Source organism: Glycine max, chromosome 16, assembly GCF_000004515.6.
Source record: "Glycine max cultivar Williams 82 chromosome 16, Glycine_max_v4.0, whole genome shotgun sequence".
NCBI classification, from domain to species: Eukaryota; Viridiplantae; Streptophyta; class Magnoliopsida; order Fabales; family Fabaceae; genus Glycine; species Glycine max.
Genome location: NC_038252.2, coordinates 3,331,370 through 3,354,991, shown reverse-complemented (window position 1 = coordinate 3,354,991; position 23,622 = coordinate 3,331,370). Strand labels below are relative to the sequence as shown.

At 32.3% G+C, this 23,622-nt stretch overlaps 2 protein-coding genes across 5 annotated transcripts; both read left to right on the top strand.

Moving 5' to 3' along the window:
• The first annotated feature begins 402 nt into the window (after positions 1–402).
• On the top strand, positions 403–5,073 carry LOC100818137 (beta-glucuronosyltransferase GlcAT14A). The gene is made up of 4 exons (XM_006598894.3): positions 403–1,063; positions 1,392–1,467; positions 1,565–1,680; positions 4,469–5,073. Exons 1-4 carry the CDS (start codon positions 571–573, stop codon positions 4,981–4,983), a joined length of 1,200 nt encoding a protein of 399 aa, XP_006598957.1. The 5' UTR covers positions 403–570; the 3' UTR covers positions 4,984–5,073.
• Positions 5,074–9,543: 4,470 nt separating this feature from the next.
• LOC100817609 (transcription factor IIIB 90 kDa subunit) lies at positions 9,544–23,354 on the top strand. 4 transcript variants are annotated; one of them, XM_006598893.3, is made up of 20 exons: positions 9,553–9,731; positions 11,511–11,598; positions 12,184–12,261; positions 12,465–12,546; positions 13,103–13,178; positions 13,666–13,748; positions 13,861–13,937; positions 15,307–15,363; positions 15,512–15,624; positions 16,083–16,162; positions 16,290–16,376; positions 17,315–17,395; positions 17,569–17,733; positions 17,823–17,939; positions 18,738–18,810; positions 18,897–19,075; positions 19,288–19,425; positions 20,096–20,188; positions 21,846–21,908; positions 22,768–23,354. In XM_006598893.3, exons 3-20 carry the CDS (start codon positions 12,200–12,202, stop codon positions 23,011–23,013), a joined length of 1,872 nt encoding a protein of 623 aa, XP_006598956.1. In that variant the 5' UTR covers positions 9,553–9,731; positions 11,511–11,598; positions 12,184–12,199; the 3' UTR covers positions 23,014–23,354. The 4 variants fall into 4 exon arrangements, with proteins under 4 accessions (XP_014624562.1, XP_006598955.1, XP_006598956.1 ...); XM_014769076.2 differs by lacking the exon at positions 11,511–11,598 and having other exon boundaries at positions 9,544–9,731; positions 22,777–23,354; XM_006598892.3 differs by lacking the exon at positions 11,511–11,598 and having other exon boundaries at positions 9,544–9,731.
• The last annotated feature ends 268 nt before the right edge of the window (positions 23,355–23,622 follow it).

Below are 23,622 nucleotides of genomic sequence, written 5' to 3'. Positions count from 1 at the left end.
AACTAGCTCAGCAGTAATAATAATATAATATTGATGTTATGCATAAAGTGCTTTCACTGGAATCCACTTTTTTCTATCTCAACGGACAGTTCACTGACAAATAGAGGCCTTGAGTTCAAAGAAAGGAACCCCCGAATATTTGATGTGAACCACATTTGTTGCATAGATTATTTTTTTAATCTTAGAAATATTTTTTTCCTGAAAATATAACATCGAAATGTTATTTTTGATTATCTTAATATATATATATATATATATAATATTTAACAACAATTATTTTATAACAAACATAAAAAAAAAATTCAATCTTATAGAAATAAAAGAATAACTCGTGAAACAAAGTTCCCTAGTTTCCAAATTCCACCCACATTATAATATCATCTTTTGTTTTTTGAAAGGAAAATTATAATATCATCTTAACACTCCAAACATAGGTCCCAACAACATTAACCATTGAACAACCTTCCTTCCGTTAAATACTTACTAGTTAGCCTTTTCTACCACCTTCCCTTCTCAGTTTCTCTCACAAAATTATCATTCTTTTATGTTCTCTTTGCACTTTTCTCCCATATGGGGCTCAAAATCTTCATGGCCTCCTTCTTGGTGACCTCAATCTTGTTCTTTCTCCTCTTCATCCCCACAAGATTGACCATGCAATTCTCCACCCTGAGGCCACCTGTGAACTACTTCAGTGTACCCCCCAATAGCAGCAGGGCCTATCCAGTTAGTTTTGCATACCTAATCTCTGCTTCAAAAGGAGATGTTGTGAAGCTCAAGAGGCTGATGAGGGTGCTGTATCATCCAGGGAACTACTATCTGATCCATGTGGATTATGGTGCTCCACAGGCTGAACATAAGGCTGTGGCAGAATTTGTAGCTAGTGATCCTGTTTTTGGTCAAGTTGGGAATGTTTGGGTTGTGGGGAAGCCTAATTTGGTCACATATAGAGGACCAACCATGCTTGCTACCACTCTCCATGCTATGGCTATGCTTCTCAGGACTTGCCAATGGGATTGGTTTATTAATCTTAGTGCTTCTGATTATCCCTTGGTTACACAAGATGGTATGGTGAGTGGCCTTAAATGATATGATATGCCATTAGGATTATCCAATTGGATTGTTGCTTCTTCTTATTTCTCTCTCTCTCTCTCGGCATTGGTTTTATCCTCAAATCAAAATTGGAGTTTGATATTTAATACAAACCTTTACTATACAGATTACCATTGTGAAACTCCTATTCTAATTTGATGACAAACATCAAAATTGTTTTTTTCTTTCTTTCTTCTGTCACTTACGCTTTCTTTAACTGTGAATTAATCTTACTAGTGTTGATTGCATATGCTAATGATTGACTCAAATTGGTGTGTGTGAACACCTCTTTCAACTACCAGATCTAACCCAGGCGTTTTCTGGGTTGCCAAGGAGTACCAATTTCATACAGCATAGCAGTCAATTGGGTTGGAAATTGTAAGTGGTATTATTGGTTAATTAGATTTTTCTCTTTAATGCCTCATGATTTGCCCAAAATCCTGACTTTAGTTTTTTAATAAATACCCATTTTTAGCAATAAGAGAGGGAAGCCAATAATCATAGATCCGGGGCTTTATAGCCTTAATAAATCAGAAATTTGGTGGGTTATTAAGCAAAGGAGTCTTCCAACATCTTTTAAGCTCTACACAGGTTTTCTTTCTCCCTAATCTCTTTTTTATTTGTTCTAGATTGTGCTGTTATGTGTGTGCACAAGTGCATCCAGAATCCTCTGATTCCTTTCATTACACGCATATATATGTATTTTTGTTTGACCTTTTTCGCTTAGTAATCAAATGGCATATATGTGGACCATGTGATACTCTGAAATCTGAGTACAGTGACCATGAGTTGTCCCATAATATATGGTGCATATATCAATGTCATAATTTATTGTTGTCGGTTAGTGCCCAGATTTCAACTTTATATTAGATCTTATCTCAATTTGATATTTCCCTTCTTGTAATTACTCATTGGTGTATATTAGTTTAAGTGTTTAACATGTGTATTGATCAGCTACTAATAGCATTTTGGATTAGAACATTCAAGAAAAAAGTATTCTCTTAATATGATGAAGTCAAGCTAATGAAGTAACCTAAACCACACATCTGAACCTATAAGCCATCGGAACTTATATTTTTTTGGTTGAATCTAGAGATTTAGGGTTAAACTATCATTGTTCTGGAACTAACAAAATGTCCCTTTCAATTATTGCCCGTGTGTCACGGAAGGTAATTAAATGGTTGGTGGTAGTTACGCATTGATGTGCATAATGTGGCTTCAAGAACTTTATCTACCCATGTCAGTTGAGTGAAACTCCACAACCTCTTCTTTAGCCATTAGCCTAGTACAATTAATTAGCCCTTAACCCTGAATTTTCGTGAACATGACAAAAAAAAGAAACAAGTACCCAAGTTTAGATATGAACAGATGATAGTTTCTAAGTTATCAAATTGAAATAGAATCAGAAAAGAAAAAAAAGGAGTGTGTATTGTCATTCTAATGAGCCTATTACTACTTTTATTGTGTAATTAGATTTTATAAAAAAATTCAAACTTATTAGTTTGATTAACAAAAAAAGAAGGGTATTTTTTATAAAACATTTTTGAACAAGAGAAACAATAGACCCGGAAGTGGCAATAAATATTGCCCAGGAAAATTTATATAACTGAACCTAACAATATAAACTTTTCTCATTTTAGTTACACAAATGGAAGGATTATTATACTGTATAGGTTTGGCGTTTTACATAGAGAGATCAGTGAAATTTTGGAAAATAGCAAGGCAAAGAAAATGCTTCATGTGAATGGCAGTGGTTAGCTCTGCATTGAATTTGGAAAAATACAAATGTCACTTCCTAGAAGTCATGCATTTAGTTTGTGGTGTTATGCCGTGTGCAGTGTGCAGTGTCCACTTCTAGTAGGTGCACATGTACAAGTACAATGCCTTAGTTTTAGATAAGTTGTTGATTCTATCAATGCTTGATTTCTTGCTTGTAGAGAATCACTGTGCAATAAATAAGTATTTGGACGGTGAATATATGTATTCATTAATGACACCTATTTTCACTTTTGTTATGTTTTGCTTATCTTTTTCAATACTGTCTTGTGTCAGTTTCAATTTCAGACACACACAAGGACAGTTGGCTAATCTTTTTCTGGTAGTCTTTTAAAGTGGTAATCCTTTTTCTTTTTGTTAAATCGTAGACCCGAAAAGGAATCTGTTCAATATTGTTAACTTTTCTATGTATAGTTTGCTAGTCTTACTGAAGATTTTGAAAATTTCCTGAAAACAATATCTAACGGTTTGATAAATAAGGTTAACTTTCCCGCACTTGAGGATTCAAATCCTTTTTAAGTGAAGATGCTCATAATTTTTTTAAGATTTGACTCCTTGAGAATGAGAGGTACATTTTAGAGGAGAAAGTAAGGGGTCATACATTAATTGAAAAATCAAAGAAGTAGATTTTAATAACTATAATACCTGTGTATGTATTTATTACGATCTCATTCTTTGATTTTCTAATCAAAGATTATATTTCTGCATTTTTCCTCTGAAATTAACTTTTTTTACTTTAGATGTACCAAATTCATTTTGATAAATGATCTGTTTTTCCATGCCTGACATATAGTAGTTCGATATGTAGCAAAAAAACAAATGTTTAGTTAGGGTATATTAATTTAACTCAACTCATTATTTCTGTTAAAACTTCATGCAAGTTCTATATGCAGAAGGATAAAAGCTTTAATAGGCTAAGGGTTATTTTTTGAGATATTCTTTTGTGCCAATGAATCAACCAAGTAACATCTTGCTAGTTAGCTGTAACTGTAAGTATTACCCCATTAGAGACAAACTGGCGTGCAAAATGTGACTTTTGTGCCATAACAGTAGTGAACAAATTATGATGTGGGGAACCAAAAAAAGGTTGGGCAAAGAGTAGGTAGCATTGAGCTCCTTGCCAATTTGTGTAAACAGTAAAAGTATAGCTATCTATATTTAAGAATGTTTATATACAACTGCTTGGATACATTTTTATGTGTTTGGTTTCATGTAGGATAAGAGTTTAGAATTGATTTTAGGTCTATAAGTGATTTTGAGTTGAAACAACTTTGAGTAATTTCTACATTAAATTCAGAATTTTGTATTGCATTATACTCCTAACTTTATTATATAATAAAACATCCAAACATAAATCACATTAATTCAAAATCAATTTTAATCAAAATCAATTACATTCAAAATTAAATTTGTCAATGCTCATCCAAATACACACTCAATGTGATTTTGAATGATCAATCTAATGTGAATTCAATTATGCACTTACATCGTTGGATTGTGTTAATCATTAGACCTCTAAACATGCATGACACAATCTACGTTGGTAACATTTTGCATCATCTAATAACATGATAACATTCTGAATGTCCCCCCAAATCCACAGGTTCAGCTTGGACAATACTATCAAGATCTTTTGCAGAATATTGCATAGTGGGGTGGGAAAATTTGCCAAGGACCCTCCTCCTCTACTACACCAACTTTGTGTCATCCCCAGAAGGATATTTCCAAACAGTTATATGCAACTCTGAAGACTACAAGAACACAACTGTTAACCATGATCTTCACTACATTACTTGGGACAACCCTCCAAAACAACACCCTAGGTCTCTAGGGCTTAAGGATTATAGGAGAATGGTTCTTACTAGCCGCCCGTTTGCCAGAAAATTCAAGAGAAATGATCCAGTTCTTGATAAAATTGATAGAGAACTTCTGAAGAGGTATCATGGGAAATTTTCCTATGGAGGATGGTGCTCTCAGGGTGGAAAACACAAAGCATGCTCAGGTTTGCGAACTGAGAATTATGGTGTGCTTAAGCCTGGTCCATCCTCAAGAAGACTGAAAAATCTGCTAACAAAACTTCTCTCTGATAAATTTTTTCGCAAACAACAGTGCAGGTAATAACCATTTGCATTTCTCCATATTGAATTGGTCACTCGTAAAGACTCTACTGAAATTTTGGTTATAATACAATAAACGATCTTTTTTTTTTCTTCTTCTTTTCAACTTGGAGTTTTATGTGGTTAGGCTAACTTATTTCCCCATTATTATCGGAATTGCACCGAAGCACGAATAATGCATAATAATAGTGAAAATAATCATGGCATGGAAGATTAATAAGATTGGACACTTTCAACTTTGAGAGAATTTGCATCACGTTTATAACATGCATGAGAGTTGTTTTGATGTTGCACTTGTAACAATCATAGCCAAGCTGTTTAGGCATGGTTGATTAGCTTCTTTATAAATATTTATAAGAAAAGAAAATAAGAAAATAAAATAAAAATAAGTTTCTTTATAAGTTGAAATTAATTTATGTGCATAAATTAACTGTTAGAAACTCTTTCATGCATATAAGTTTTTCCGAAAAAAAAAACTAATTTTAACTTATGCATAAATTAATTTGTTTATAAGCAAAAGTTTTTTTTTTCTTTTTTATAAGTAGCTATAGATAAATTTATTTAAAAAAAGTATTAAATTATAATAGTGATATATGTATGGTAATTTTATAAATAGCTAGATTAGATTTGAGTTTTCATTCCTATTTTTTTTCTTTAAAAGAAAATTTCTATTTTTTTTAACTAGGCACGAATTTCACTTCGATTTTGTTAAAATAATAGCTATCGCTAAATTTTTATAATAACCCATCTAAATTAGAATAGCATCAAATTGTGTCGGTTGCAAAATTAGAAAAACTATTGAATTCACTTTTACCTTTATGAAGTAAGTAGTTCAAGAACACAATTGAAACTAATTGATTCTCAAAGTAACTAAATTTCTATAACTTTTTTTTATGAAAGATAGCTGTGCAAATGCATCAAAATTAGGGGTGGAAATTGAGTTGGGGTTGGTCGGGTTTACTTAATTTTGACGTAAGTTTGGATTTATTTTTAGGCTTGACTTCGACCTTTATATAAGTTATTTTATTCGCTAACTTATTTAAAGGTATATATGTGATAGGCAACTAAAATCTTTTAAGTCTCACAAGAAGAAAATAGTTCTTTTTCTAATACTCATTTATACTTATAGAAATTAACTTATTTTAAATATTAAAATGATTCAATCCTCAAATCATTAAAATAATTTTATAATTTCATTAAAATAATTATAATATTAATTATATGTTTATTAAAATATATTGTTGCTAAATAGATTGATCTGACTTATTTAACTGAAAAGATTTTTTAAAAAATTTGAATCTTGCATGTTTGTTAAATGAATTAAACCAAATGAGACCTTAAACGAAATAAGTCATAGGTCTCTCACGAGCAAACCAACCTACTTTTTTCTCTAATCATAAAAATTCTTATAATCTCAATTAGGTTGACACCATAATTTTTAATAATCACGGCACTAAAACGTTAATAAATAAATAGAAGATTACAAAAACTAGGGAGGAGATAAATTAAACCAGCAAAGACAATCATCCATAACTTAGGCTTTCCATGAACATTATATTTAATTGTCCAACGGTCATTCATTGACTTTGCTTCATTATTTGTGCCTTGTTCCTCATGGTGCTTTGATGATACTTCTCTTGGCTTTATTGACCAAAAAAAATGATGACAAAGAAGATGGATTAATTTTGATTACTAGTGTGATTTGTAAATAATCTTACTAACATTTTGTAGCAAATCAGATCTATATCATGTTAGCTGATGAAAAATGTTAATTTACTAACTCGTGATCCAAATGAAATTGAATTTAATTTTCTTGAATTTGATATCGGATTTGAATCTTGTATGAAAAAAATATGTTGCGAGAAGACTTACTAAAGAGATCAATCAAGCTTTCTAGTATCGATTATTCATTTACTGAGTGAATAAATATTTTATACCAATAATATAATTAAAATTAATTTAGACACATTTTAATTATTAGATGAGAAACCAACAAGTCCATAAAAGATATGAACAAATAAGTTTTATCTAACATTTGATCAGATCATAAATTAAACTTAGACTTTTATCCTTGATATTTTTCAAATAATCATTGGATTGTGATACACATTTTTAATACTTAATTCATTTACGAGGCTTAATTCTTAAATATGTTTTTAGAACTTTAAATTTGGATAATTATTCTTTTCAGTCCTTAAAAAATGTTTTTTTCGCTCAAATTTTCAAAAAGTTATTTTTAGTCTTTTTTATTTATTATGTTCATGGTTTCACAATTTGTAATAGTTTTTAACAGGTGAAATTTAATTTATTAATTTAATTTAAAAACAATTATTTTTGACAATTTCAAATTGTCAAAATATTTGTCTGGTATGGTTTAACCTTTTTTTTTTTTTACATATTTTGACGATTTTAAAGAAGAAAAAAAAAACATGAATGATGGAATTGTGATAATTTTTTCCATATTTTAATGATTCTAGATTGGCACATATCACTCTTAAAGAAATTAAAATTAAAAAAGTATTTTTATCGATAAAAAATCACCACAAATTATGACACCATTAACTAGGGGTGTAATAAAGTTGAGCCAAGTTCTTAAAGCTTGAGCTTGGCTTGTGAAAAAAAAAATGATTCCTCAAGCTTGACTACTTGACTCATTTATTTAATGTATGTTAACTAAAAACTAGACATGACAACGGGATCTATATCTGTCCAAATCCACCCCAATTTTGATGGGGGAAAACTGAGTTGACTAGGTTCAAATTTTCTATAGTTCTTAAATTTGGGGGTAGGGGTAGTTTTGGTAATATTGATATCTGTCCTGCCCCTGCCTCTGCTCCTATTATATATATATATATATATATATATATATATATATATATATATATATATAAGTGTATATACTATGATTGTTATTTATATATAAATTTTTTATGTGTATTTTGGGGGTGAGGAAAATCGACCCCCATCAGGTGCGAGGAGGGGGGGTGGGGCAGAATTTCTAGCTCTGTTGGTTTTCGGGAGTGGGATAAGCAAAAACTGTCTCCGTTGCCATGCCTACTAAAAAATTGTACTTGGGTTATAAAAAAATATTAAGCTTGAGCTTTGCTTGTTTAGCTCATTTATAAATTCATCATTTTTGCTTTTACAAAATTAGTCTTTAACTTTATGAATATAGCATTTAATAATGAGAATAAGGGACATACACTCACAGCGTAAGAAATTTTATACAGTCATTTAATCACAATCCATGATGTATGATAAGTTTGTTGATTTTTAAAATAATTACCTTAAAATAATTCAAATAGTGAATTGCGATTTGATGATAATGTAAAACTATTTAAGATTCTTATATACACATGACATAAACGACATTCAACTCATCAATTATCATCATTGTATCGCTCCTTAAAGGTAAAAATTCTAAGTATATCAAATTTAAAATCTTACAACTATTTTGTCGCCGTATACAAGTGAGAGACATATACATCAAAGTTATTATCGCATAAATAAAAATTGAATGTTTAAGAAAAATTATAAAGAAAAAACACATTTTTTTTATTTTTTTAAAATAATATTATTAATAAAGTGCTTAAATATTTTAAAAAATATTGAACACTATAATTCTAATAAAATTTATTTAATATAGTTTTACTTTAAAAAAAATATTTTATCATTTTTTATAATACAAAAATTTAGAATTCATCATCCTACTTTTTAAGATGATACATAAGTTATTAGAAATAAAATTTAAATATTAGAAATATTTTTTTTTCTTTTTTTCATTTGAAATTTATCAATTAGTTTGATCAAATACTTTAAATTAAATCAACTAGTTTCTAGCTTTTTAGTTCCTAACTTGTAGCTTATGAACTTCCAGCTAACTTATAAAAGCATATTTAATGAGATTATTGAACTCAAGAACCTTTATCCATCAAATCTACTACTATTCTTGCTCAATAAATCTCATCTCTACATTGGAGGGGTTGGATTTTAAGGAAAGATCTCTCAAAACCTCATTTTTTAAAAAAATATTATTTTTAAATGTCTCTTTCTAACTAATTTAAGAGGGAACTAACATGAAAAATATAAGAGGAAAAGAAGGAAATGTGATCCAATGTGAGACTCAAAAAAGTGATTCCATAATTTAAAATGATTTTTTTTATTAAAGATATTCTTAAGTAGATTTAGCTCGCTTATCAATTAATTTTATCAAACATGACATAAAACTAAGAAAAGAAAAAGTTAAGGAATTAAAAATATAAATGAAAAATTCATTGAAAACAAAAATGTTAAAGTTTTTTAAAGAATAAAAAAATAGAAAATCTTTTTTTTTACCACGAAATCACATTGTTATCGGTGTAATTACGGTAAGAAATTAAGATATTAGATTTTTTTATCAGTAATTAAGATTTTTTTATCTCAGTATCAGCCATCAGTAATTAAGATATTAGATAGAGTAGTCATTAAAAAAAAAAAAAGACAGAGTAGCGTAATTGGTTTTAAATTTTCCTCATAAAATAAAATATATATACTTTTTTTTATAACTTTTATAAAACAGGTGCGCGCGGCGCCCTTCCTTCCCTCCCTCCCTCCCTCCCTCCCTCAGCCACTCTCTCGGCGTCTAACTTTTCATCCCTTCTTTCTCGAGTCCCTTCTCTGTTGTTGCCTTTCTTTCACGTTTTTCGTTTCGCCTGCGTTCCAATCTCAGATACCACTGCCGCCGCCACCGTAAACCACCGCCGCCGCCAGGTCCTCTCTCTCTCTCTCTCTCCCCTCCTTGCATGTTTAGTCATTTATTGGATCAATGAAATTCCAAATCTGCTTACTAACTCCTAAGGTTATTAAAAAATAAACTGTCCACGACTGCGATTTTGACCGCAATTTCAAAGTCTTTGAAGTGTTTGCGACTGCAACACGACCTCAATTGTGGCTGCATCAGCTTTATTTGTCACTAATTTCCCCCAATTTCAAGGAACACGACGAAACCGCATCGTACCACTGCTTAGTTAGTGTGAGGAACCCTCACTCACTCACTCACTCACTTAATTTTCCCCCCAAATTTTTTAACCGCTAGAATTTCAAGTGAAAGGAGATTCAGTTTAGTGGCAAGTCTCTCTCCTTAGAATTCGTTGTTCTACTTTCACTGTGCTTCCGTTTATGTGCTCTGTGTAATGACGCAATTCGCTCCACACAAATGGAACTGTCCAAGTTGACCGTTACGGATAATAAATTGGACTTGGAACAGAGAGTGCTTGAAAAATGAAAAACTGTTGGTTTATTATTTACATCGTGTTGAATTGAGAAGCAAAGCAGTTTTTTTTTTACAGGCAAATGTTAGTTGTTAGGATTGTTAATTTTTGTTAGTGGAGATTCAAACTTTCGACCTCTCCCCTCTTCTCCTCTCTCTTCACCACTAGACCAATCTTATATCTCCAAAAGTAAAGTAGTTGAGCGTAGTGTTGTTTTTGTGATTGCGTTCCTTGGAATATGTACTGTAATCTTTGCCAATTTTATGACAAGGTTAAACTTTGAAGATTTCAATCAACACGAGGGGGGAAAGTGAAGTTTTGTGTTTTGTGTGCTGATCAAAATTTCTTCATTAGTTATTTTATCCTGATTATTTAATGTTAGATTGATACTGGTGATGTCAGTCAAATAAATAAATAAAAATCCTTCAAGAATTTAATAGTAGCTGGTCTCAGAAAATAAATGTACCTGTACCCTTCCCATTCTTGAATTTGTGATTCTCTCAAGTTTTTGCCAGAGCCAACCATAGTCAATATCAATGAACATTAGCAAAAAAGGACATGAATTTAGACACCTACAAAACTACTTAACAATTTGAAGGTTTTTATTACTGTCTAAATAGAAGCAGAAACCTATTGGCAACTGTCTTTCCTCTCGAAGATAAATACTTCAATTGCTAGACAGATCCATGAAAAAAAAAGACTTGTAAGGGTACAAACATCGTGGGCTTTAGTAGCTGAAACCAAAGTTGTTTAGCTCAATTAGGAATGCCTTAGTTATCAATACTGGAAGCACAATGTTGAAGGAAATAACACAAATGAAAAGAGAGATATGCACATTCTAAGTCTTTGATTTTAAATTATTGGCATTTTGGTTTTTTTTTTTTTTTGATCAGCAAAGATAATAATATATATATTAATGAGAAAGAAGTACCAGAGGTACTATGTACATAGGTAGGTTACCATACACATGGTTCCATGGCATTTTGGTTATTGGTAATTGTAGATAGAACCTGAATAGGGTTATCGGGAGTTAGAAAAGTATTAAAGTTAGTCTTTTGATTTGTTTCTATCATTCAATTCTAACTCTTTTTGGTTGAATTTGTCCTATTAGCGTGATGTATAAATCACTAGGAAACAGCTTCTTGTATATGTTAGGGCTAGTGAATTAATGTAGTAGTTTGTTTGCCCAAAAGAATAGAAAAAAGTTGAAGATGAAAAACTGGGTCTGATGGATATTGAGTGCTACTTTTCTTCTGATGGTGTAATCTAATATTGACAGATTGGGACTCATGCCAATGCTTCTGCTTCTGATCTAAAGTCACAAGATTCATGTGGTTTAGCCTCTGTTGTGGTCTGTGAAGATAAAGGTGATAACTGATGTTACAATTCAGTTATTCAAGGGAGCTTTAGTTTTTTGATGAACAGTTGTAAACATGTCCCATGAAGAGTGACCCACGGTGTCTGGATTGATGCACCAGTCACCATAATTTTATCAATTTGTCATTGAATAAAAATTGGCTTGAAAGCATTGCAAGCTTAGGCTATGGTTGGTTGGAATTAAATTGGGCTGGTGAAAAATGATTGTGTATTAGGGCATAAGAAAGCTAAAACACTTTCTTTCTTCCTTTTGGTGAATTAATGGAGTGATCATGCTGTATACTATGCTCTCCAAGACTGGGACTCAATTTTTATGAAATTAAAATAGTTTGCATCAGTTGTTCAGAATCTCTGATTAAGATAGTATAGTTTCTATCAACTGATTTATGAGTGCAGTAATTTATTTTTTATTATTTTAATTCTATAAATTTTAATTACTAATTTACCTCTCCCCTAAATGATAAAACCTGACCCTGTTCAACTTTTATCCCAATTCCCTAAAAAAATTCAATTCCATCTTATTTCACTGGTGTTCTGCAATCATTTTCAATGCCTCCATCTCACTGACTCTGCAGATTTGTATCGATCACAATGGTGTACTGCAGTCACTGTGCCAAAAATGTCGCTGGCGAGCGACTAGATGATGGTTTCTTGTGAGTATCTTTAGTGCTTCGACATTAATTCAGGAATGACACTTTTTCTTTTCTTAGTTTCATTTTAATTTCTAATAAGATATGAGTGAGATATTGTACAAATTGAATTTGGAACTGTTTATTATATTTAATCAGGTTCTAGGAATGTTTAGAGGAAACTTCCGATGTTATTTAATGTATATTTTTGTATTTTTGTTTCTCAGATGTTGTGGAAGCTGTGGGAGGGTGTTGGAAGATTACTTTTTTGCCGAGGAGCCTTCATTTGTTAAGAATGCAGCGGGGCAGGTAATGGAAGCTTGACAAGCTAAGGTGGTTTTCTGGGAGATTGAAACTTTATTTTCTTTTTCTTAAATTAACAACATCATGTCACGGGAGAAAGAGGCTTGAGCTACTTCTATGAAGGACTGATGGGGATTTGGATTACTTGAGGTTTAAGTTTGATTGTGGGTATGGTTTGAGAGAGAAAGGAAGAATACATGGATCCCACCATGAGGTCCTATATTTGAGACCTGCATGGTATCTTTTCTCCTGCAGAATTTGACAATGTCGTTCTCTTAGGGGAAAGTAGAGGATCCAAATTCTCCTAAGGTCATATATAGCACTCTTCTAACATGCGCCAAAGATATTATTGTGGCTCATTATTTGCTTCTTCTGTCAATGGAGAACATTATAAAGGCATTAATAGGTCTGGTGCTTGAACCAAAGTTTCTGGGATATTGGTGACTTATGAGGAAGACAAGTTTAATTGTTTTCTCCATGAGCATTTCTTTTGCTTTTCATTCTACACTCTTGTTTTTCATGTTTTTTTGTTTCTCATATATGGTTTCCTTGTGTCTCATAGAGTAAATTATCAGGCAATTATGTAAGAACAGTTCAAAGTGAGTACTCTGAATCACGTCAAAGGACTTTAGATAGAGGTATGTCTTTCTTAAGTCTCATGACTGATTTCACACTCGGGATGTAATTGAAATGATGGTTTCCAAAATTTTTTTTTTTTGTTTAATACTAATTGATTTTCTCATTTGGTATAGAATACCTCATCGTATATTTGAGAATTATTGAACGTGTTATTGTGTTAGTCTTAAATCTGTCAAGTTCTGCTATTTTCTTCTGGTTGTTCCTAGTTCATTTCAAAGTCGTGGTCCAATAATAACTTCAATGTTTCATATTTATCCCAAGATAGGGAAAATGTAATATTTTTAATCTTCAGAACAGCCAATGCTCTCAATTTATACTGTGCAGGAGGATGACCTTATCATTATAGGGAAAACATGTATAGAAGAGAAATTTGGATCATTTTTTTTAGCACTTCACCATAATATAACGATCAGTTTGATTGCTGTAAATAATTTCATACATGTAGTTATTTATGTTCTTATGTGCCTATTTTCTTTGAATTCACAGCTTATGATGAAATTAAATATTTAAGTTTCGGCCTTGGAGTTAATGATGAACATATGGCTGAACAAGCTTTGACCTTTTATAAAGTATGGACCAGTTTTTACTTACTCATTTTAAACTTGCTTTCTATTTATTTGTACATGTTTTGAAAATGGTTTGTTATTTGATTTAACTAATCCTTGAATTTGCCTGTTGAAGATAGCGCTTGAGCGAAATTTCACCCGTGGACGTAAATCAGAACAAGTACATGCTGCTTGTCTCTACATTGCATTCCGGTATGTGAGTTCTCTTTGGCATGGGTGTTGCATGATACTTCTCACAATTATCATTTTTTTGTTCCCATTAGTAACCATGTGATGTGAAGATTTTGAAGATCTCTTGTTTAAATCTGTTCAAATAATAATCTTAATATAAACCTCAAACCATTTTTTTATCATTTCTTAAATTGATATTACTCTGTTTGTATCATTTTCTTACTTTAAATATTAAGAATGCATGTCTGTTACTAATGATTGGCTAGCATGTAGGTTCATAGTTGTTATTTTTGTGGAATTGTTGTATAAGTCTCTTTTTCGTGGTGGACTTAATTCATATATTATATCGTGTTTACATATTTTATTTTTCTTGATTCATTAGATTAGATATAAAATTAGGGTGTGTGCACATATAGCCTGTGTAGAAGTTGAAACAAGAGGACACACTGACATAGCTTAGTTCTTAAGTTGATCTGTGATGAATGCTTGAGTTTCTGATTTCAATTTATGAATGCATTTCCAATTGATGTAGGGAAACTGCTTCAAATTTCTAAACCATTACTTTGGATGGGAGGGCATATAGACAAAGTTAGGGAAGACTTTATTGATTTTGGGGGAATTTGGAAGAGTATACCAAGTTTCTTGGGACTTTTGATTCACACACACACACACACTGATGTCCTATATTTTTTACATTAGTCATGTTGGAGTGTCTGTCTTGCGTTTGGTGTTTGTGTTGGAGTCCATGATTCATAGCTTATTAAAAGCTGCAATAAATAAGGTAGATATGATGGAAGGTGATAGGAATTGAGATTTGAGAGGAAGACTTGGGTTAGCTGATACAAAATGTGGAAAACAGGCCGAAGGTTTGGCAAATTTACCATATGAGACGTAAGCAACAAAATAGGGGGCTGAGCTAGCAAGAAAGGGAGAGAATGACATGTACTGAGTCAGTTATAAAGAATAAGGGAAGGGGAGAGAGAATAATGAGGGTTTTTCAGTTATAGAGATAGAGTGAGATCACCAGGAGTCTTCTCTATCAGATTTTCTTTTTTCATCAATACAATTTACAAAATAATTAATTCATTTTCAGTTTTGAATCCATCATAAGTTCACTCAGTTATTAGGGGTAGAGGGAGACTGAGAAAAACTATAGGTGAGACGATTAAGAATGATTTTGAAGTTAATAATTTGTCTAGGCATGATTTATAACAAAACATTATGCTATTGTTTTATCCTTGTAGTTGTCTACCCCATCTGGTAGTAATTGACAGTGAATAATGTTGTACGACTGTGGTTGAAGAGCAATGAGTCTGGTTGACTGGTTGTATTGTATCTATATTCTTTTCAGCACTTTATTTTTTATGCTGAAATTATATTTTTCTTGCAGGCACAACAATAAACCATACCTTCTTATTGATTTTTCAAATTATTTAAGGACAGATGTGTGAGTATGCTTTTCTTTTGTTACTGGAGTCTGACATTGGTTATATTCCCCCCATATTTTAGTTCATTTAATCTCAATGTATCCCTGTTTTTTTTTTTTTTGTGTTTCTGAATGTTGCTTTGTTCCTGTTCATGAATTTGTTGTGCAGTTATGTGCTAGGAGCAGTTTTCTTGCAGCTTTGTCAAGTGTTAAGGCTTGGAGAGCACCCAATTGTTCAAAAGCCTGTTGATCCAAGTCTTTTTATTCATAGATATACCAAGAGTGAGTGTTTTCTTTTTACAGCTCAGTTTGTGTAAGAGGATAACTAAAATGTTTGGTGTATAGGATAATCTCATTGTATTGCAGGATATATAGGTTATTTGCAGTAGACTCGAATGAATTTTTCACTCTGCAAAAATAAGATAGACATTTTTATGTTAGAGCCACAAATGATGTGCTGTGTGCATGCCATGATTAAGAACTCACTATTAAGTGATTAATGTTTATTTGAAAATGAATCTAAATTACTGTGATTTTAGTTCAGACAATTTCCCTTCATATTTTATATATTTTTTCTTTTGATAAAAGAATAAATAAATAAGACGACCTAACTTGTATGTTTTTAGCATGAAAAGATATTCAATCCAGGTTAGGTTTAAGAATTTTTTTTATTTAAAATTTCTAACCATTGTTTTTCTTTAAGCAAGGAGAAATAATTAGACTGATGCCATGTCATGTAGATTTGTTAAAGCGAGGGAGTAAGGCTGTTTCGGATACTGCACTGGCCATTGTTGCAAGCATGAAACGTGACTGGATGCAGGTTTCTTAACATGTTCTGGCATTTTCTTAGTTATTTTTTTAGTTTGGACAAAAAGAAAGCATTAATTTGGGACGTAAAGTATGAACTCTTTTTATTATTCCTATTGTATTGCTAATGTTAAAAACAGACAGGGAGGAAACCTAGCGGACTATGCGGTGCAGCATTATACATATCTGCTCTTGCTCATGGTATTAAGTGCTCTAAGCCGGATATTGTAAGTTATGCTAAAGTTTTGCATCTTTTGATTGATTTTATTATTGCTTGTAGTGTATTTTCTATAACCTATACAGGGCCTCATAATTGTTGAAGATAATCATTACTGAATCGATAATCTGGAAAATACTCAATGCTTTATCCATAGTTTATTTAAAAATTTTGTTTAGACTATTCCGGCAACTTCATCCTGTTGGTGTGTGAGCAGCTGTTTGATGAACAGTACCCTGTGAGGTATAAAAAGACAGAAACTGGGAAGACAAATATTGACTAGCATTATGAGTGCAAAATTTTAATACAATTGATTTTCAATTTTGGTTGAGAAACTTTGAAATATAGTAAAAACATCATTTTACCTATTTGTTTTACCTATTTTACCCTTTAACTGCTATAGATATAACTATACATTCTCTCATTTTCTATTCAACTTCCTTCCTCTCTCCTATTTTATGTCTTATTCCCTATAACAATAGTGTACACATTTGTTTACCCTATTTTATCCTTTTACTGCTATAAATATAACTGTACATTATTTCGTTTTGTATTCAACCTCCTCCCTCTCTCCTATTTTATGTCTTTCTTCAAAAAATGTGGATAGACAGGCACGGCAATGCCCATCTTTCCTTTAGTTATTATTATTATTTGCACCAAGGGTGATTTATGCTTGTGTATATATGTGCCTGTTATAATTGTAAATGACATACAAATTTTCCTTTGTATTTTTATATTGTTTCTGTCATTCTGTTTCCATTTAAGCATTTTTGTTCTTGAAGAGAGAGAATGCTCATATTAGCAGTAACATATGGCATGATCTTATGCATAGACTAGTTACACATTTGTTTCTTCACTCAATGATTGATCTAAATTTCAAGTATATTAGTTGAGCCTTAATATCTTTCTTTTATTATGTGTCCCTTGATTTTCTAATTTTCAACGCAGCTTAAAATTGTCCATGTATGTGAAGCAACATTAACCAAACGATTGGTAGAATTTGAGGATACAGAGTCTTCTAGCTTGACAGTATGTTTCCACCTCCTTTTAACGCCATGGTGTCTTTTGATATGTGATTATCAAAGCTCTACACTGAATTTTGAACTTTTATGTTCACTGAGTGTGTTTTAGACTTGTAGTTAATTTCACTATCTAAGATTTGACAGTAAGTTGACAATTTTCATCAACCTTTATGGTTACAGGTTGAGGAGTTGAATACAATGGCAAAAGAGCATGAAAAAAATCCAACGATAATGCCAGAAGGTGGATTAAAAGGATGTATTTCAAAAGATCTACTGTGTGAGCACAAGGAGGATAGTGGGGTGACCCATTTTGCACTTGGATTATGTGAAGCATGCTATAAGGATGTGAGTACTTTCTTTCTTGTCAAGTTGCTTAGTTTTTTAGCCACACTGCTTTTTGACATTTACTGTTGTGCTGATTGATACACTCACAGTTTGATAAGCTCTCTGGTGGACTTGGTGGTGGTTTGGATCCTCCTGCGTTCCAGCGTGCTGAGAGGGAAAGACTTAAAAAAACACTTCCAGAGGAGAGTGTCGATGAAGCATGTGCTGTAAGTATTCCTTCATTAGGTCTTGTGTGTGGTAGTTTGCATTTCCTTTTGCAAGTATCCATGTTTTTGTGCAATAAAAGATTCGCAATATTCACTAGGGCTTGTCTTGTACACAAAGAAGCAAAAATATTTTTGTTGACTTTATAGTTAAATTGCTAAATAAAGTTGATATAATTGGAAACACTAAACAAACAATTCAATAACTAAGTAGGGGCTATAAAACCCTCTTTAATTCCATTAAATTTTGAATTTCATCTTGGAAGAGAAGAGAATCTATGGTCACAAATTCCAGAGACAAACATACTGGTGCCCAATATCATACTTGAACACCATGCCCATACTTTAATGTCTTTTTATAATACTGATCAGATCCAATTAATATTCTACTTTTAACTGAATGAATCCAGCAAAAGTGTAAGAGACGCCTTAGAAATGAGCCATTTGATATAATAAGAAATACTCATTGCATGTGCATGTTCACACACTGTCTAATCACTACCATGATAATGTAACCCCTCATTAGCAAGAATACTCAGAATAGCAGCATTTACAAAAGTGTGGCCAAGTAGAAGCTTTAACTTTAATATAGCACTTATCCTATATGAAACCCATCCCATCTTAAGGCAATGATGCCCTGTATTTGGGCATCTGAAATTAATTCCAATTTCCAGAAACTGCATCTCTTTCCAAACAACATGGTGCTGATAAGTTTTAGAAGAGCCATAAACTAACGCAACCTTCAAATCTTTATATATATATATAGATATATACTTTTTTTTTTCTGGTTCTTTTGGTTAGTTGGCGAATGCATCAAATGATCAGTTTAAGAGCCACAAAGAAGATTTGCCTGCCTATGTGCCAGAAAGTATTGGTGGGTGTTATTTCTTTCACTCTTGCTAGCTTGTTAGATTTCCTGTCTACAGTTATTCATTCCTAAATTGCTCAAAATGCATTTAGGGGCTAATGTTGAGCATGAGGCCACTAAAGATGGTAAATATGATGATTCACATAGAGAAGATGAATCAGAAACTTTATCTGATATTGATGATGAAGAAGTTGATTTGTACATTCATGATGAGGAGGGGAAGCATATCAAGAAGATACTGTGGGAAACAGCAAATAGGGAGTATCTTGAGGTACAGATAACTTTATCTACTATTTTCTTTTTAATAGTGCTAGATCAAGTTGTCTGTTAAGTTTTTTTTTTTCCACTATCTATCGTGATTAGAAGTTCAAATTCAGAACTGGGTGCTTGTACTTTTGTTTGTTCCTGGTTTTCTGTTTAATTTTAGGCTTATTTGGGAGGTTAATCTGCACGGATCTCACTCAATCTTCCTTTTTTTTTCAGGAGCAGGCAGCCAAGGAAGCAGCTGCAGCAGCTAACAAGAAAGCTTTTGAGGCAAAATTTGAAAACTGTTCGGAGGATATACTAGCGGCAAGAGAGCTTGCTGCATCTTCTATTGAAGCTGTGGCAAAATCCAGAAAGGTACTTTCTGAATCTTGTGAGGTTCTTCGTGTGAAATTAGACCACAAGTAACTTAAGATAAATATTTCATTAAATCCACTGTTAGATTTTTATCTCTCATTACATAAATTATTTCAAGAAGTGTCATGTCAACTTGATTTTAATCCTTTATTAGTACATCATTTAATTAACATAAATATGATTTCCATAATTTATAAAACTGACTACTAGATTTTGGCTTATCAATAACCAATTTATTTGAAATTTGATATTCACGAACACTGTATTTCTCACAATTCAATGGTTAGATTGATGAAGATCACATAAAATAAGTTACTCAATTGTCGAAGTGTTTCAATTCTTTATAATGTCGTTCATGTTTTACTAACATGGGCATTAGTTTGGAATTAGTTGCTATGAAATAAAAAATTGGGACTTCATGGCCAGTGCAAGTAAAAAGTGCTAATTACCACTGAAAAATATATTTGTGATTGACAGAATTTTTTTTAACTGCTTTATTTTCAAATTGATTATACTCCTCGATATACTTTTCAATGGCTGTGCTTTCGTAGAGTGGATCCAATAGTTATGCACTGTTTTTTTTTTGTTTACATAGTATCATTAATGCTGCATAAACTACTGCAAGACTTCAAGCGTATAATTTTTTTGTTTGTTAAATACACTATTGCAGGAAATGAGACAGAAACGAGCCTATGAGGCAAAAAATACAAGGCCAGCTCAATCTGCTGCAGAGGCCTTTGGCCAAATGTCTAATAAAAAAAGGGTATTTATTCAACAAGAGACGTACATTTTCTTTAGATATTCTTGTAGCCCAATACATTGTATATTTGTAATATGTCCTGTATATTCTGCTTGGTTGTATGTATTTTTTAAACTCCTAGTTTCTTTTTTTAGGAGATTTTAACATTGATGTAGTTTAGTCTATATATTGACGTTATGTGCAGTCTTTTGAAATGAGGAATAAAGTTATTTTTCCCTCTATTTTGAAATAACCCTAGCTGCTTTTATTGCAGCCACAGCTGTCACGTTCATTGTGGCTGACTGGCTGCCTTTGTTGTGGTTGATTCAAATTAATTCTCAGCCATTAGAGTACTCTTTTTTTTTTTGTGACAGAAACAGCTGCTGCTTGCTGCCCCCTATATATCTTGATTGGCAACCTCACCTAGATGCTCACCACTTCACCTAAAGAAGTATCACAGGCATTTTATATGCTTAGGATGGATCATGAAATCCAATATCTTTATGAGCTAGAATTTATGGTGTTCATGTTCGATTTATAGTTATAGACCATTTTTTGGCTAGTACCTAGTAGCATAAGATTTTAGAAGAGTTGGTCCTCGACATGGTATATCGAAGTGCTTATGGCCAATAGGTTAGAGGTTTCCTGGCTTCAAGCCTAAAGATTTTACACGTGAGGGGGAATTTGAGGTATAAATTGTTCCTGACACAATAGCACTGCACTAGCTTAAACTCTTCGGATAGTTGTTGCTTGACAGTTTGACTTAAACTTGTTCGATTGAGTCTGCAATTTTTGGGACCTGCTTTAGGAAGGAAGGAAATGTTCGTAAGCATACATGCTCCAATAAGTCATGAGTCATGTTCCTTATTTTTCTTCCTCCCTTTTCTTTTTATTGGTCCGTCATCTGTCATCTCCTTACTTCTACTTCCTATGTTATTGGGGTTGCTAAAGCTTTCTTTCACTTCTGTTCCGTGCCAAAGGAAAAATCTTTTGTTGGCTAGAGAAAAATTTTCAATGCATTATGCATAACTCATCTTTGAATCAGTCATGCTTGTGTGTGTATACATAGTCTAAAAATCCCATGGGATTCCTTTGTAAAACCCCAGGATCAAGGGATTAGGTTAATCCAAAAATTACTAGGTTATGATACATTTATAATTATTAAGAGGATATTTGTTTTTGTATTTTCTAGTAGGATCTGATTATTAAATTTTTCTGGAGTTTGTTCTCTTTTAATGCATATTTTCCTAGTTGATAGGGGATGTTGATGTGTGATTGGCTGGATTGTTGCTGGGTGGGTGCTTGGGTGACTTGGCCTGTTAGAGCTGATGGTATGTTTGATCAGCACGGTTCAGCCCAATCCACTGTTAGGTGGGTGGTTTGTAACTGTCCAGAACAGACGAGTGGAAAAGGAACTCAAAAGTGAACTGTTGCTCCCTAGGGTCCATTTGGACGATAGAACTATCATTTGGAACTCTAATTTCAAATCCTTGAGAATTCAGGTTTAAGGCTTCTTTGTTGACATCTTTTTAGATAAAGATGATCTCTGATTTTTTGTGATTTAGGGTTTTTTTATGTGCGTGCAGCTTTGTTGGTCAAATTTTTTAGATTCATTTTAATTATTCACATAAGATCTTCTGAAATTGTTAATAAATTACTGACAATACTTGTTTGCTTGTAGAATTTGCAGGGTCTCAAATCTAAAGTCAATTTTGAACTCCTGAATGAATTGTTTGATGAAATGGTAATTCTCTCTAGAACTGTTTTTTCTTTTTAATGCATGTAATAATATTGATACTTTTTGAGTTCCACCAACACAAGAAAATATCTCATATTAAAACCTTGTTTGGATAAACTTCTCATTAGCTACTTAAAAGAGAAGAAAATAAAAGGATAAAATGAATAAATTTCCTATAAGTTAAAAATTAGGTTATGCATATGCTAACTTATAGAAAGAAGGTTATCCCATTTAGCTTCTCCTAAACCTGATTTTAACGGATACATAAGCTAATTTTAACTTATTAGAGACCTTCAATTCATTTTATCTTCTTTTTTTTCACAAGTGTTTCTTAAGTCCAAAGAGGACCTAGGTTCTTGTTTGGATAAATTCTTCTTTAAGAACTTACAGGGGATGGAAATAAGAAGTTTAAATAAGTTTTTTCTCCTACGAATATTGCTAAGGGCATTGGTTAAGAAATTAAAAAGAGAAAGTATTTATTATGAAGAATCATAGGAGAGTGCAAAAAATATCATGGGTATTGTAATTTTATGCCTCCCAATAAAAATATTTCTATTTTTAGTTCCTTAACCAATAATATCCTTAGGACACTGGCTGGCATTTGTCTTCTCCTACAGTCTAAAATTAGCTTATGGGAGAAGTTTATTTCATTTTTTCTTCTTATTTTCCTCTCTATCGAAAAACTTATGCAAATAGGCCTAAATGATTTTGCTTTACCTGCCTGACATTTCATTCTTGATTTACTGGATAGTTTGACATTGCTTTATCTCAACATGTTTAAAAGACAAATTTGGAAAATAGTACCTATATTATAGTTCTTTAAATCAAGATGTTGGACTTCATTTAAATGTTCTTTCATATGCAGGATACGCAGGAAAATACCGATGGTCTCAAGAAACAGAAGAAAGTACGATTTGATTCGCCCCTAGATAAACATGACAATTTACCGTCCAAGATTGAGAACAAAAATGAAGATGAGATGGGATCAGTGGATGAATTCGAAGATGAAGGTGATATGGGGGAGATGTATCAAAATACTGAAAATATGGCTGATAAATATTTCCCTGAGGATGACGGTTTCAGCTATAATGACTATAATGATTATTACTGAAATGTTGCTAGATGATCTTTCTGCTTTTATTATCTGATTTTTTTAGCAACTCATACTAAACATGGCTGGCAGCAGTGGAAACGAAGAGATTGTCAGAGAGACTCAGAAATCTTTGGAAGCTAAGTTGCAATCTGATAAGCTAGTATTCACTACATGAGCTTTTCCTCCTCTTTTTTAATGATTCCACATGCTTTATAGAGAGCTTGGGAATTATTGTACCTGGAAATTGTTAGGTAGGTATTACCAGCCATCATTCTGCTTAACACAGAATAGGGGTTAGATTATGTGTTTCATTTTAAATTATACTTTTTACTAAATATGACAAACAGTTAAATTGATTATTTATGCTGAGTTTGTGTAGAAATTCTCGCTATGATTCTTCCTAGTACTGCTTTCAGTTTGTTTTTTCCAGCTTAAATACAGAGGCATCTTCAATTCAATGAGATGTTGTAAAAGAAGGCAAGTGTCTATTCTATTTACTTCTAAACACGTCTTGGCTTCTTATTCAATCATTTTCTGGCCTTCCCGCTCACACAATTCTGAAGCAAAAACGAAAGAATTTTACCGGAGACGGTACTCGAGCCCTGGAGTTTGTTTCCTAATAGAAGA